This window comes from Pseudophryne corroboree, chromosome 8 (genome assembly GCF_028390025.1).
Source record: "Pseudophryne corroboree isolate aPseCor3 chromosome 8, aPseCor3.hap2, whole genome shotgun sequence".
Classification (NCBI taxonomy): Eukaryota; Metazoa; Chordata; class Amphibia; order Anura; family Myobatrachidae; genus Pseudophryne; species Pseudophryne corroboree.
Window position 1 is genome coordinate 136,213,755 of NC_086451.1, and position 15,394 is coordinate 136,229,148.

General features: G+C 47.0%; 1 protein-coding gene across 1 annotated transcript in view; it reads right to left on the reverse strand.

Annotated features, from left to right (window-relative positions):
- Positions 1-216: 216 nt before the first annotated feature.
- The window catches only part of TIMM8A (translocase of inner mitochondrial membrane 8A), a 31,841-nt gene continuing 16,663 nt past the window's right edge, over positions 217-15,394 (reverse strand). The window contains exon 2 of the mRNA XM_063935592.1: positions 217-694. Within this exon, the coding sequence (XP_063791662.1) occupies positions 533-694 (162 nt within the window). The 3' untranslated portion in view covers positions 217-532. The remainder of the gene's footprint in view (positions 695-15,394) is intronic.

The following is a 15,394-nucleotide window of genomic DNA, read 5'->3' on the forward strand; positions in this document are numbered from 1 at the left end:
AACAGCCAGGATATCAAACTGAACTAAGCTAGCAGATGTGTAACCAAGGGGTCTTTGTATGTAACCTCCAATGAGTGTAAAAATTGCATCCTACATTATTTGACAAATTTGATGCTGCCTTTATTCATCACCTTCTCTATGAGAATGTCAGAATGTGTGTGATTATAAGCCTATCTGTAGTACTGGCTAGTAAAACACAAATAACTGTGGCCATACTTTGATAAAACAATGTGTACTATACATGCACATTTCAATTTATTGCAATCATCAGTAACGAATTAAAAAAAAAAAAAAAGTCCTGTTCCACCCAACATCAGTGTGTTATGTGCGAGCTTCCTGACATCCTCTGACAAGAATCCTTAAGACCAGTTGGAAAGGTTTGTAGAGGTCTTGCCCAGGTGATAATGCAGTCTACAGACTCAGGCACTCAGAGAAGGCAGTTTTCTGGGTAAGGTGTAGACTACCAAGTAAAATCACCACTGCAAGACAGAAATTATTTTAAATGCCCTCAGTTGAACAGACTATTCACTCTTCAGTCAGTGAGGCTCTCTGAAAAGGATGCCCTGGATTTCTGAGTTTCCTCCAGTCGGTTTAAGATGAATTGGCTTGTGTCTATGAATCTCTCCACACAGTTCACAAAGCAGCCTTCACATCGAGAATCCAACTTTGGCCCTGGCTTCTCCATACATTTATCCTGAAAATAAATAATTTAGATGTAATACAAAGCAGACTAAGTAGCTTCACACAAGTCAACTGTGCATTATGCTTTTAATGCAATATTCATTAAAAATTTAAAAAAAAAAATAAGATTTTAAACCTACCGGTAAATCTTTTTCTCGTAGTCCGTAGAGGATGCTGGGGACTCCGTAAGGACCATGGGGAATAGACGGGCTTCGCAGGAGACATGGGCACTTTAAGAAAGACTTTGACTCTGGGTGTGCACTGGCTCCTCCCTCTATGCCCCTCCTCCAGACCTCAGTTAGAGAAACTGTGCCCAGAGGAGACGGACAGTACAAGGAAAGGATTTTTGTAATCCAAGGGCAAGATTCATACCAGTCACACCAATCACACCGTATAACTTGTGATATACTACCCAGTTAACAGTATGAACAACAACATAGCATCAGTCCAAGAGCGATGAAACTATAACATAACCCTTATGTAAGCAATAACTATATACAAGTCTTGCAGAAGTAGTCCGCACTTGGGACGGGCGCCCAGCATCCTCTACGGACTACGAGAAAAAGATTTACCGGTAGGTTTAAAATCTTATTTTCTCTAACGTCCTAGAGGATGCTGGGGACTCCTTAAGGACCATGGTGATTATCAGGGCCGGTTCTGGCGCTCTGTGCGCCCCGGGCGGCAATAGGGGGCGTGGCTTTGTACAGGGGGCGTGGTCATTTACGCCCCCTGTACAGACTGAAATGATGTGCGGTGCGCGATGACGTCATCGCGCACCGCACAGTAAAGGACCTCTCCACGAAGGGAAACTAGACGCGTATGCGTCGTTTCCCTTCGCAGCGGCCAGCGGGGGGCACACAGCAGCAGCGGATCTTGCCCTGGTGCGGCGCCCTGCGCCCTCCGGAAGGCGGCGCCCCGGGCAAAAGTCCTGCTTGCCCGTGGCAAGATCCACTACTGGGGATTATACCAAACGGGCGGGAGAGTGCGGATGACTCTGCAGCACCGATTGAGCAAACAGGAGGTCCTCCTCAGCCAGGGTATCAAACTTATAGAACTTTGCAAAGGTGTTTGACCCCGACCAAGTAGCAGCCCGGCACAGCTGTAGTGCCGAGACCCCTCGGGCAGCCGCCCAAGAAGAGCCCACCTTCCTAGTGGAATGGGCCTTAACCGATTTTGGTAACGGCAATCCTGCCGTAGAATGCGCCTGCTGAATCGTGTTACAGATCCAGCGAGCAATAGTCTGCTTTGAAGCAGGGCCGCCAACTTTGTTGGCTGTATACAGGACAAACAATGCTTCTGTTTTTCTGATCCTAGCCGTTCTGGCCACGTAAATTTTCAAAGCCCTGACCACATCCAGGGACTCGGAATCCTCCAAGTCACGTGTAGCCACAGGCACGACAATAGGTTGGTTCATATGAAAGGATGAGACCACCTTAGGTAGGAGTTGAGGACGGGTCCGCAATTCCGCTCTATCCATATGGAAAACCAGATAGGGGCTTTTATGTGATAAAGCCGCCAATTCCGAAACTCGCCTAGCCGAAGCCAAGGCTAACAACATGACCACCTTCCAGGTGAGATATTTCAACTGCACTGTTTTAAGTGGTTCAAAGCAATGTGACTTAAGGAAACTTAACACCACGTTAAGGTCCCAAGGCGCCACCGGAGGTACAAAAGGAGGCTGAATATGCAGTACTCCCTTCACAAAAGTTGTACTTCAGGTAATGAGGCCAATTCCTCACGAAAGAAAATGGATAAGGCAAAAATCTGAACTTTTAATGGAGCCTAATTTTAGGCCCAAATTCACTCCAGTTTGTAGGAAGTGAAGAAAACGGCCCAGGTGGAATTCTTCCGTAGGAGCATTCCTGGCCTCACACCAAGAAACATATTTTCTCCACATTCGGTGATAATGTTTAGATGTCACGTCCTTCCTAGCCTTTATTTGCTTAGGAATGACCTCATCCGGAATACCTTTTTCCGCTAGGATCCAGCGTTCAACCGCCATGCCGTCAAACGCAGCCACGGTAAGTCTTGGAACAGATAAGGACCTTGTTGTAACAAGTCCTGCCTTAGAGGAAGAGGCCACGGATCTTCTGTGAGCATTTCTTGCAGATCCAGATACGAGGTCCTTCGTGGCCAATCTGGAACAATGAGAATTGCTCTCACTCCTCTTTTTCTTATTATCCTCAACACCTTGGGTATGAGAGGAAGAGGAGGAAACACATATACCGACTGGAACACCCACGGTGTCACTAGGGCGTCTACAGCTACCGCCTGAGGGTCTCTTGACCTGGCGCAATACCTTTGTAGCTTTTTGTTGAGACGGGATGACATCATGTCTATTTGGGGTAGTCCCCACCGACTTGCAATCTGCGCGAAGACTTCCTCATGAAGTCCCCACTCTCCCGGATGCAGAGCATGTCTGCTGAGGAAGTCTGCTTCCCAGTTGTCCATTACCGGAATGAACACTGCTGACAGAGCGCTTACATGATTCTCTGCCCAGCGAAGAACTCTGGTGGCTTCCGCCATTGCCACTCTGCTCCTTGTGCCGCCTTGGCGGTTTACATGAGCTACTGCGGTGATGTCTGACTGGATCAGAACTGGTCGATTGCGAAGTAAGATCTCCGATTGACGTAGGGCGTTGTATATGGCCCTTAGTTCCAGGATGTTGATGTGAAGATAAGTCTCTTGACTTGACCAAAGTCCTTGGAAATTTCTTCCCTGTGCGACCGCTCCCCAACCTCGGAGGCTCGCGTCCGTGGTCACCAGGATCCAGTCCTGAGTGCCGAACCTGCGGCCCTCTAGAAGGTGAGCACTGTTTAGCCACCACAGGAGAGATACTCTGGCCCTGGGGGACAGGGCGATCTGCTGACGCAATTGCAGATACGACCCGGACCATTTGTCCAATAGGTCCCATTGGAAGGCCCTTGCATGGAATCTGCCGTATGGAATGGCTTCGTATGTTGCCACCATCTTTCCCAGAACTTGAGTGCAATGATGTACTGACACTTGTTTTGGTTTCAACAAGTTCATGACTAGAGTCATGAGTTCCTGCGCTTTTCCCTTCGGAAGAAAAAAGAAGAATTTACTTACCGATAATTCTATTTCTCGGAGTCCGTAGTGGATGCTGGGGTTCCTGAAAGGACCATGGGGGATAGCGGCTCCGCAGGAGACAGGGCACAAAAGTAAAGCTTTCCGATCAGGTGGTGTGCACTGGCTCCTCCCCCTATGACCCTCCTCCAAGCCAGTTAGGTACTGTGCCCGGACGAGCGTACACAATAAGGGAGGAATTTTGAATCCCGGGTAAGACTCATACCAGCCACACCAATCACACCGTACAACTTGTGATCTAAACCCAGTTAACAGTATGATAACAGCGGAGCCTCTGAAAAGATGGCTCACAACAATAATAACCCGATTTTTGTAACTATGTACAAGTATTGCAGATAATCCGCACTTGGGATGGGCGCCCAGCATCCACTACGGACTCCGAGAAATAGAATTATCGGTAAGTAAATTCTTCTTTTCTCTATCGTCCTAGTGGATGCTGGGGTTCCTGAAAGGACCATGGGGATTATACCAAAGCTCCCAAACGGGCGGGAGAGTGCGGATGACTCTGCAGCACCGAATGAGAGAACTCCAGGTCCTCCTTAGCCAGGGTATCAAATTTGTAGAATTTAGCAAACGTGTTTGCCCCTGACCAAGTAGCTGCTCGGCAAAGTTGTAAAGCCGAGACCCCTCGGGCAGCCGCCCAAGATGAGCCCACCTTCCTTGTGGAATGGGCATTTACATATTTTGGCTGTGGCAGGCCTGCCACAGAATGTGCAAGCTGAATTGTATTACACATCCAACTAGCAATAGTCTGCTTAGAAGCAAGAGCACCCAGTTTGTTGGGTGCATACAGGATAACAGCAAGTCAGTTTTCCTGACTCCAGCCGTCCTGGAACATATTTTCAGGGCCCTGACAACATCTAGCAACTTGGAGTCCTCCAAGTCCCTAGTAGGTGCAAGGCACCACAATAAGCTGGTTCAGGTGAAACACTGACACCACCTTAGGGAGAGAACTGGGGACGAGTCCGCAGCTCTGCCCTGTCCGAATGGACAAACAGATATGGGCTTTTTTGAGAAAAAACCACCAATTTGACACTCGCCTGGTCCAGGCCAGGGCCAAGAGCATGGTCACTTTTCATGTGAGATGCTTCAAATCCACAGATTTGACTGGTTTTAAACCAATGTGATTTGAGGAATCCCAGAACTACGTTGAGATCCCACAGTGCCACTGGAGGCACAAAAGGGGGTTGTATATGCAATACTCCCTTGACAAACTTCTGGACTTCAGGAACTGAAGCCAATTCTTTCTGGAAGAAAATCGACAGGGCCGAAATTTGAACCTTAATGGACCCCAATTTGAGGCCCATAGACACTCCTGTTTGCAGGAAATGCAGGAAACGACCGAGTTGAAATTTCTTTGTGGGGCCTTCCTGGCCTCACACCACGCAACATATTTTCGCCACATGTGGTGATAATGTTGTGCGGTCACCTCCTTTCTGGCCTTGACCAGGGTAGGAATGACCTCTTCCGGAATGCCTTTTTCCCTTAGGATCCGGCTTTCCACCGCCATGCCGACAAACGCAGCTGCGGTAAGTCTTGGAACAGACATGGTACTTGCTGAAGCAAGTCCCTTCTTAGCGGCAGAGGCCATAAGACCTCTGTAAGCATCTCTTGAAGTTCCGGGTACCAAGTCCTTCTTGGCCAATCCGGAGCCATGAGTATAGTTCTTACTCCTCTACGTCTTATAATTCTCAGCACCTTAGGTATGAGAAGCAGAGGAGGGAACACATACACCGACTGGTACACCCACGGTGTTACCAGAACGTCCACAGCTATTGCCTGAGGGTCTCTTGACCTGGCGCAATACCTGTCCCGTTTTTTGTTCAGACGGGACGCCATCATGTCCACCTTTGGTATTTCCCAACGGTTTACAATCATGTGGAAAAAACTTCCCGATGAAGTTTCCACTCTCCCGGGTGGAGGTCGTGCCTGCTGAGGAAGTCTGCTTCCCAGTTTCCATTCCCGGGATGAAACACTGCTGACAGTGCTATCACATGAATTTCCGCCCAGCGAAAAGTCCTTGCAGTTTTTGCCATTGCCCTCCTGCTTCTTGTGTCGCCCTGTCTGTTTACGTGGGCGACTGTCGTGATGTTTTTCCCACTGGATCAATACCGGCTGACCTTGAAGCAGAGGTCTTGCTAAGCTTAGAGCATTATAAATTTACCCTTAGCTCCAGTATATTTATGTGGAGAAAAGTCTCCAGACTTGATCACACTCCCTGGAAATTTTTTCCTTGTGTGACTGCTCCCCAGCCTCTCGGGCTGGGCTCCGTGGTCACCAGCATCCAATCCTGAATGCCGAATCTGCGGCCCTCTAGAAGATGAGCACTCTATAACCACCACAGGAGAGACACCCTTGTCCTTGGATATAGGGTTATCCGCTGATGCATCTGAAGATGCGATCCGGACCATTTGTCCAGCAGATCCCACTGAAAAGTTCTTGCGTGAAATCTGCCGAATGGAATTGCTTCGTAGGAAGCCACCATTTTTACCAGGACCCTTGTGCAATGATGCACTGTTTTTAGGAGGTTCCTGACTAGCTCGGATAACTCCCTGGCTTTCTCTTCCGGGAGAAACACCTTTTTCTGGACTGTGTCCAGAATCATCCCTAGGCACAGCAGACGTGTCGTCGGGATCAGCTGCGATTTTGGAATATTTAGAATCCACCCGTGCTGTTGTAGCAGTATCCTAGATAGTGCTACTCCGACCTCCAACTGTTCCCTGGACTATGCCCTTATCAGGAGATCGTCCAAGTAAGGGATAATTAAGACGCCTTTTCTTCGAAGAAGAATCATCATTTCGGCCATTACCTTGGTAAAGACCCGGGGTGCCGTGGACAATCCAAACGGCAGCGTCTGAAACCGATAGTGACAGTTCTGCACCACGAACCTGAGGTACCCTTAGTGAGAAGGGCAAATTTGGGACATAGAGGTAAGGATCCCTGATGTCCCGGGACACTATATAGTCCCCTTCTTCCTGGTTCGTTATCACTGCTCTGAGCGACTCCATCTTGATTTGAACCTTTGTAAGTGTTCAAAAAAATTTTTTTAGAATAAGTCTCACCTAGCCTTCTGGCTTCAGTACCACAATATAGTGTGGAATAATACCCCTTTTCTTGTAGTAGGAGGGGTAATTTAATTATCACCTGCTGGGAATACAGCTTGTGAATTTTTTCCAATACTGCCTCCTTGTCGGAGGGAGACCTTGGTAAAGCAGACTTCAGGAGCCTGCGAAGGGGAAACTTCTCGACATTCCAATCTGTACCCCTGGGATACTACTTGTAGGATCCAGGGGTCCTGTACGGTCTCAGCGCCATGCTGAGAACTTGTCAGAAGCGGTGGAACGCTTCTGTTCCTGGGAATGGGCTGCCTGCTGCAGTCTTCTTCCCTTTCCTCTATCCCTGGGCAGATATGATCTTATAGGGACGAAAGGACTGAGGCTGAAAAGACGGTGTCTTTTTCTGCAGAGATGTGACTTAGGGTAAAAACGGTGGATTTTCCAGCAGTTGCCGTGGCCACCAGGTCCGATGGACCGACCCCAAATAACTCCTCTTCCTTTATACGGCAATACACCTTTGTGCCGTTTGGAATCTGCATCACCTGACCACTGTCGTGTCCATAACATCTTCTGGCAGTTATGGACATCGCATTTACTCTTGATGCCAGAGTGCAAATATCCCTCTGTGCATCTCGCATATATAGAAATGCATCCTTTAAATGCTCTATAGTCAATAAAATACTGTCCCTGTCAAGGGTATCAATATTTTTAGTCAGGGAATCCGACCAAGCCATCCCAGCTCTGCACATCCAGGCTGAGGCGATCGCTGGTCGCAGTATAACACCAGTATGTGTGTATATACTTTTTATGATATTTTCCAACCTCCTGTCAGCAGGACCTTGAGGACGGCCCTATCTATAGACGGTACCGCCACTTGTTTTGATAAGCGTGTGAGCGCCTTATCCACCCTAAGGGGTGTTTCCCAACGCGCCCTAACTTCTGGCGGGAAAGGGTATACCGCCCATAATTTTCTATCGGGGGGAACCCACGCATCATCACACACTTTATTTAATTTATCTGATTCTGGAAAAACTATGGTAGTTTTTTCACATCCCACATAATACCCTCTTTTGTGGTACTTGTAGTATCAGAAATATGTAACACCTCCTTCATTGCCTTTAACGTGTGGCCCTAATAAGGAATACGTTTGTTTATTCACCGTCGACACTGGATTCAGTGTCCCTGTCTGTGTCTGTGTCGACCGACTAAAGTAAACGGGCGTTTTAAAACCCCTGACGGTGTTTTTGAGACGTCTGGACCGGTACTAATTGTTTGTCGGCCGTCTCATGTCGTCAACCGACCTTGCAGCGTGTTGACATTATCACGTAATTCCCTAAATAAGCCATCCATTCCGGTGTCGACTCCCTAGAGAGTGACATCACCATTACAGGCAATTGCTCCGCCTCCTCACCAACATCGTCCTCCTACATGTCGACACACACGTACCGACACACAGCACACACACAGGGAATGCTCTGATAGAGGACAGGACCCACTAGCCCTTTGGAGAGACAGAGGGAGAGTTTGCCAGCACACACCAAAAACGCTATAATTATATAGGGACAACCTTATATAAGTGTTTTCCCTTATAGCATCTTTTTTATATATTTCTAACGCCAAATTAGTGCCCCCCCTCTCTGTTTTAACCCTGTTTCTGTAGTGCAGTGCAGGGGAGAGCCTGGGAGCCTTCCCTCCAGCCTTTCTGTGAGGGAAAATGGCGCTGTGTGCTGAGGAGATAGGCCCCGCCCCTTTTTCGGCGGCCTCGTCTCCCGCTCTTAACGGATTCTGGCAGGGGTTAAATATCTCCATATAGCCTCCGGAGGCTATATGTGAGGTATTTTTAGCCAAAATAGGTATTCATTTGCCTCCCAGGGCGCCCCCCTCCCAGCGCCCTGCACCCTCAGTGACTGCCGTGTGAAGTGTGCTGAGAGGAAAATGGCGCACAGCTGCAGTGCTGTGCGCTACCTTTAGAAGACTGAGGAGTCTTCTGCCGCCGATTCTGGACCTCTTCTTACTTCAGCATCTGCAAGGGGGCCGGCGGCAAGGCTCCGGTGACCATCCAGGCTGTACCTGTGATCGTCCCTCTGGAGCTGATGTCCAGTAGCCAAGAAGCCAATCCATCCTGCACGCAGGTGAGTTCACTTCTTCTCCCCTAAGTCCCTCGTTGCAGTGATCCTGTTGCCAGCAGGACTCACTGTAAAATAAAAAACCTAAGCTAAACTTTTCTAAGCAGCTCTTTAGGAGAGCCACCTAGATTGCACCCTTCTCGGCCGGGCACAAAAATCTAACTGGCTTGGAGGAGGGTCATAGGGGGAGGAGCCAGTGCACACCACCTGATCGGAAAGCTTTACTTTTGTGCCCTGTCTCCTGCGGAGCCGCTATCCCCCATGGTCCTTTCAGGAACCCCAGCATCCACTAGGACGATAGAGAAACCCTTTTCTGGTCTGTGTCCAGAATCATGCCCAAGAAGGGCAGACGAGTTGTAGGATTCAGCTGCGACTTTGGAATATTGAGAATCCCGCCGTTTCGCTGTAACACATTCAGTGAAAGTGATACGCTGCTCAGCAACTTCTCCCGTGATCTCACTTTTATGAGGAGATCGTCCAAGTACGGGATAATTGTGACACCCTGCTTGCGCCGGAGCACCATCATTTCCGCCATAACCTTGGTGAAAATTATCGGGGCCGTGGAAAGCCCAAACGGCAACGTCTGAAATTGGTAAGGACAATCCTGTACCGCAAATCTCAGGTACTCCTGATGAGCAGGATTTATGGGGACATGTAGGTATGCATCCTTTATGTCCAGAGATACCAAAAAATCTCCCCTTCTAGGCTGGCAATGACCGCCCTGAGTGATTCCATCTTGAACTTGAACCGTTTTAAGTAAAGGTTCAGGGGTTTTAAATTTAAAATGGGTCTGACCGAACCGTCCGGTGTCGGAACCACAAACAGAGTTGAGTAGTACCCCTGCCCTCTTTGAAGCAGGGGAACCTCTACCACCACTTGTTGCAGACACAATTTGTGAATCGCATGTAACACTATCTCCCTTTCCAGGGGTTGTTTCGGTAGGGCCGATTTGAAAAAACCGGCGAGGAGGCACTTCTTCGAATTCCAGCTTGTAACCCTGGGAAACAATTTCTATTGCCCATGTATCCACCTGTGAGTGGACCCAGACGTGGCTGAACAGTCGAAGACGTGCACCCACAGGAGCGGACTCCCTCAGGTGAGCCCCAGCGTCATGCGGTGGATTTAGCAGAGGCCGGGGAGGACTTCTGTTCCTGGGAACTAGTTGTGTTGTGAAGCTTTTTCCCTCTGCCCTTACCTCTGGCAAGAAAGGACGAACCACGTGCTTTCTTGTTTTTATTGGAACGAAAGGACTGCATTTGATAATGAGGCGCTTTCTTAGATTGTGAGGGAATATATGGCAAACATTTTTATTTACCTGCCGTAGCGACGTGATACGAGAGGCCCTCTCCGAACAATTCCTCACCCTTGTTTGACTCTAGAACCCAGTAGACTAACGTCTCTTTGGGCATGTCTTATATATATATATATATATATATATATATATATATATATATATATATATATATATATATATATATATATATAAATATATGTGTGTCCTGATGTCGGGGGATAGTACCCCGAAACGTTGATTAAAACCACCAGTTTGTTTGAATTTGTTTCAAGACCAGGAGTGCCTCTTTCTTTTTGGATTATACATAGAGATATATATATATATCTATCTCACAACATCTTTTACATATAAATATATATATATATATCTCACATCTTTTACATATAAATATATATATATATATATATATATATATATATATATATATATACACACACACACACACACACACACACACACACACACATACATATAGGAACAATAACATGGTATCCTTATCTAGGGTTTCAATCTCCGCTGATAAGATATCTGTCTACGCTGCTACAGCACTATAAACCCATGCCGACACAATCGCCGGTCTGAGTAGTGTACCAGAATGTGTGTAAATGGACTTCAAAGTACTTTTACTGCATGCTATCTGCAGGATCCCTGAGGATAGCTGTAAAGTCAGCGCTACCTTTTTGGGTAAACGTGTCAATGCCTTGTACACCCTAGGGGAAGATATCCATCTTATCCTGGCCCCATTAGGGAAAGGATACTCCCTGAGGATTCTTTTTGGGAAGCTGCAGCTTCTTGTCTGGAGATTCCCGCTCTTTTTCTTCATGAGAGGAGGGAAATTTACCTCAGCTTTCTTCCCCTTAAACATGTGTACCCTCGTGTCAGGGACAGATGAGTCATCAGTGATATGCAAAACATCTTTTATTACAATAATCATATATTGAATACTTTTCTGCCAGTTTTGGCTGTACTTTGCATTATCGTAGTCGACACTGGAGTCAGACTCCATGTCGATATCAGTGTCTATTATTTTGGATAGTGAGCGTTGTGAGACTCTGAAAGTCTCTGTGACATATGGAGAGACATGGGTCGATTCCCTGTCTGTTCTCTAATCTTTTGTGTAATAAATTCATCTTAGCACTTAATTTCACATATCCAATCAGGCGTCGGCGTTGTCGACGGAAACACCACACATTTGCTCCATCTCCCCCATAGGAGAGCCTTTTACCTCAGACATGTCGACACACACGTACCGACACACCACACACTCAGGGAATGCTCTTCTGAAGACAGTTCCCCCACAAGGCCCTTTGGAGAGACAGAGAGAGAGTTTGCCAGCACACACCCCAGCGCAATATGACCCAGGAAAAACACAGCAATTTAATGTTTACCCCGTAGCGCTGTTATTATTATCTGCGCCGAATTATGTGCCCCCCCTCTTCTTTAAAACCCTCTCTTCTACCGTGGTATAAGCAGGGGAGAGTCCGGGGAGCTTCCTCTCAGCGGTGCTGTGGAGAAAAACATGGCGCTGGTGAGTGCTGAGGGAGAAGCACCGCCCCCTCGGCGGCGGGCTTTAGTCCCGCTAAAAGTGTAAAATTGGCGGGGGCTCCTGCATATATACAGTGTCCAGCTGTATATATGCTCTCTTTTGCCAAATAAGAGGTTTATATTGCTGCCCAGGGCGCCCCTCCCCCCTGCGCCCTGCACCCTTACAGTGACCGGAGGTGTATGGGAGCAATGGCGCACAGCTGCCGTGCTGTGCGTTACCTGAGTGAAGCTCAGAAAGTCTTCTGCAGCCTTTTAAAGCCTTCTTTCTTCTCATACTCACCCGGCTTCTTTCTTCTGGCTCTGTGAGGAGGACGGCGGCGCCGCTCTGGGACGAACGTCCAGGGCGAACCTGTGTTCTGACTCCCTCTGGAGCTAATGGTGTTCAGTAGCCTAAGAAACAAGACCTTGAAACTCAGAGAAGTAGGGTTGTTTCTCTCTCCTCAGTCCCACGATGCAGGGAGTCTGTTGCCAGCAGTGCTCCTTGAAAATAAAAAACCTAACAAATATACTTTCTTTGCAGGAAACTCAGGAGAGCTCCCTGCAGTGCACCCATCTCCTCTGGGCACAGTCTCAAACTGAGGTCTGGAGGAGGGGCATAGAGGGAGGAGCCAGTGCACACCCAGAGTCAAAGTCTTTCTTAAAGTGCCCATGTCTCCTGCGGAGCCCGTCTATTCCCCATGGTCCTTACGGAGTCCCCAGCATCCTCTAGGACGTTAGAGAAATATATATATTTCTGATAATTCCTGTATTTACTTACACTGCAGGAATACTTTGACTCCTGAAAAAGAATGCATCCATCTCGCGACGAGTTGCGGTGGTGGATACAATAGTACCAGAACAACTGCTTCAGTGCACAATCCCTACCATAGCCAATTCTGCCGCTAATAGTGGCGGACTATTAAACCGCTTGATCTGACTCGGGGGTGTTAGTGCGCTTGCGTGAACTCACTGCCATAAGGGGTGCAGGACCAGAAGCAGCTAATCTCTCCACAATCTAGAATTCATTCTAATAGGAAGAAGCAGGGCTGAAGATGGCACAGGTTCCTGCAGTTCCCCGACCCCCCCCCCCCCACCCCCCCGAGTCCAGCGGGGCATACCCTGCCCCTATTTCTTGAATACTTACCCCTCTGAAGTCCGACGACAGTGGCGCTGCAGAAATCACTGGAAAAATGGCACGGTGGACATTTTCCTGGATTATCTCTCATGCACAGTAGGATAATCACTGGGAAAATGGCCACCGCACCATTTTCCAGAGACCTGCACATGTGCACTTGACTCTGGTACCTAGTGACCCTAGTGCTTAAAATCTGCAATGCGCTGTCAGCTAGAGGGAAAATGCCAAAACAGAGACTGCACACCTTTCCTCTCTTACTACACCCCAGGTCTAATACCTAATTTTCACAGAAGTAGGTGAAAATTAATCTTTACACCTACTTTAAGAAATGGTAAATGGGTCCCTAAACTTTCAACTTTAATAAAGAGACACCCTCATATTTGTTTTAATGGTTGCTATGCAGCCTTCAGTAGGATATAAAAATGGGAGGGCTGACTTATGTATACTGTGGCATCCTGCATATAAATATACGCACCAGTATGGAGATAGGTCTTGCAAACCTTATGCTGCTCTTGCAGTAACTGTGCACAGACCTCACAAGCCTTAACTCACCTTGCTGACCTCGCAGGTAGCTCATCTTCCAGAATACCTCACAGTGAAGTGCCGACCTGCAGTCTCCTGGCGGGAGTACTGACAAACTTGCACAAATTATATCTAAGGAAGCGCTGTCAATGGGGGCAGCAGCCTAAATTGGAGATTCAGACTTTTTGACCAACGTCCAGCGCTTCCCAGAATGCAGTCATCCTGCCTGCAAAAAGAGAGAGCTACAGTATGATGACTCTACAAGTACCTCTCACAGCACACTGGACCTCATTCAGTAAGGATTGCAAATTCTGCTTATTAGCAGAATCTGTAATCCTTTTGATCGCATGCTAGGGGCCGCCCAGTGCAGGGCAAGTCCATCCAGCATGCTACCCGCCGCCTAACTCCTGCGACCACGCTGAAATTGCGTTGCACCGCAATTTCAGCGTGATCGCAGAAAGTAGGGTGCCTGCTGCAGGTGCAGCGTGGCTGCGAAAACAAGAGGCCCGCCATCTTTTTGAACGAGGGGCGTAGCGTTCACAAACGGGGGCCGTGGCATGGGGTGGCTGCGTGATGTCACACGCAACCGCCCCGATCAGGCCCACACCACGCCCCCCCATTCATACTGCAACACTTATGTTTCCCTAGCACCGCCCCCGCAACGCTCAGTCTCCGCCTTGGAGACGTTCTCACTCATAGAAAATGTGGCCGCATATGCAGGGCGCATCATTTTTGCGGTTGGATCGTGTTTTGCGATCCAACCTGAATAGGGCCCACTTGATTGTGATGTCATATTGTTGCATTTAATGTTGAATTGCATTGATTGTGATGTCATCATAAGGGTACTTTCAATGTTGAATTGCATTGATTGTGATGTCATCATAAGGGTACTTTCAATGTTGAATTGCATTGATTGTGATGTCGTAATGTTGCATTTAATGTTGAATTGCATTGATTGTGATGTCGTAATGTTGCATTTAATGTTGAATTGCATTGATTGTGATGTCGTAATGTTGCATTTAATGTTGAATTGCATTGATTGTGATGTCGTAATGTTGCATTTAATGTTGAATTGCATTGATTGTGATGTCGTAATGTTGCATTTAATGTTGAATTGCATTGATTGTGATGTCGTAATGTTGCATTTAATGTTGAATTGCATTGATTGTGATGTCGTAATGTTGCATTTAATGTTGAATTGCATTGATTGTGATGTCGTAATGTTGCATTTAATGTTGAATTGCATTGATTGTGATGTCGTAATGTTGCATTTAATGTTGAATTGCATTGATTGTGATGTCGTAATGTTGCATTTAATGTTGAATTGCATTGATTGTGATGTCGTAATGTTGCATTTAATGTTGAATTGCATTGATTGTGATGTCGTAATGTTGCATTTAATGTTGAATTGCATTTATTGTGATGTTGTAATGTTGCATTCAATGTTGAATTGCATTGATTATCATGTCATAATGGTGCCTTCAGTGTTGCATTACATTGATTGTGATGTCATAATGTTGCATTTAATGCAGAATTGCATTGTGATGTGGTAATGTTGCATTTAATGTTGAATTGCATTGATTGTAATGTCAGTGTTTCATTTAATGTTGAATTGCATTGATTGTAATGTCAATGTTTCATTTAATGTTGAATTGCGTCGATTGTGATGTCATAACGTTAATGTTGAATTGCATTGATTGTGATGTCATAATGGTGCTTTCAATGTTGCCTTGCATTGATTGTAATGTCATGTTGCATTTAATGTTGAATTGCATTGATTGTGATGTCATAATGTTGGGCCCACTGTGCTGTACAGTCAGTTATACCTGTAAACTCACAAAGAATTGCAGGCTTCCTAGTGCATAAAAAGGACTAGGACTCCTAGACCAACTGAGGATATTTACCTACGTACTACCTACCCGTGGACCTTACGTGAGAGGCCCCCTCT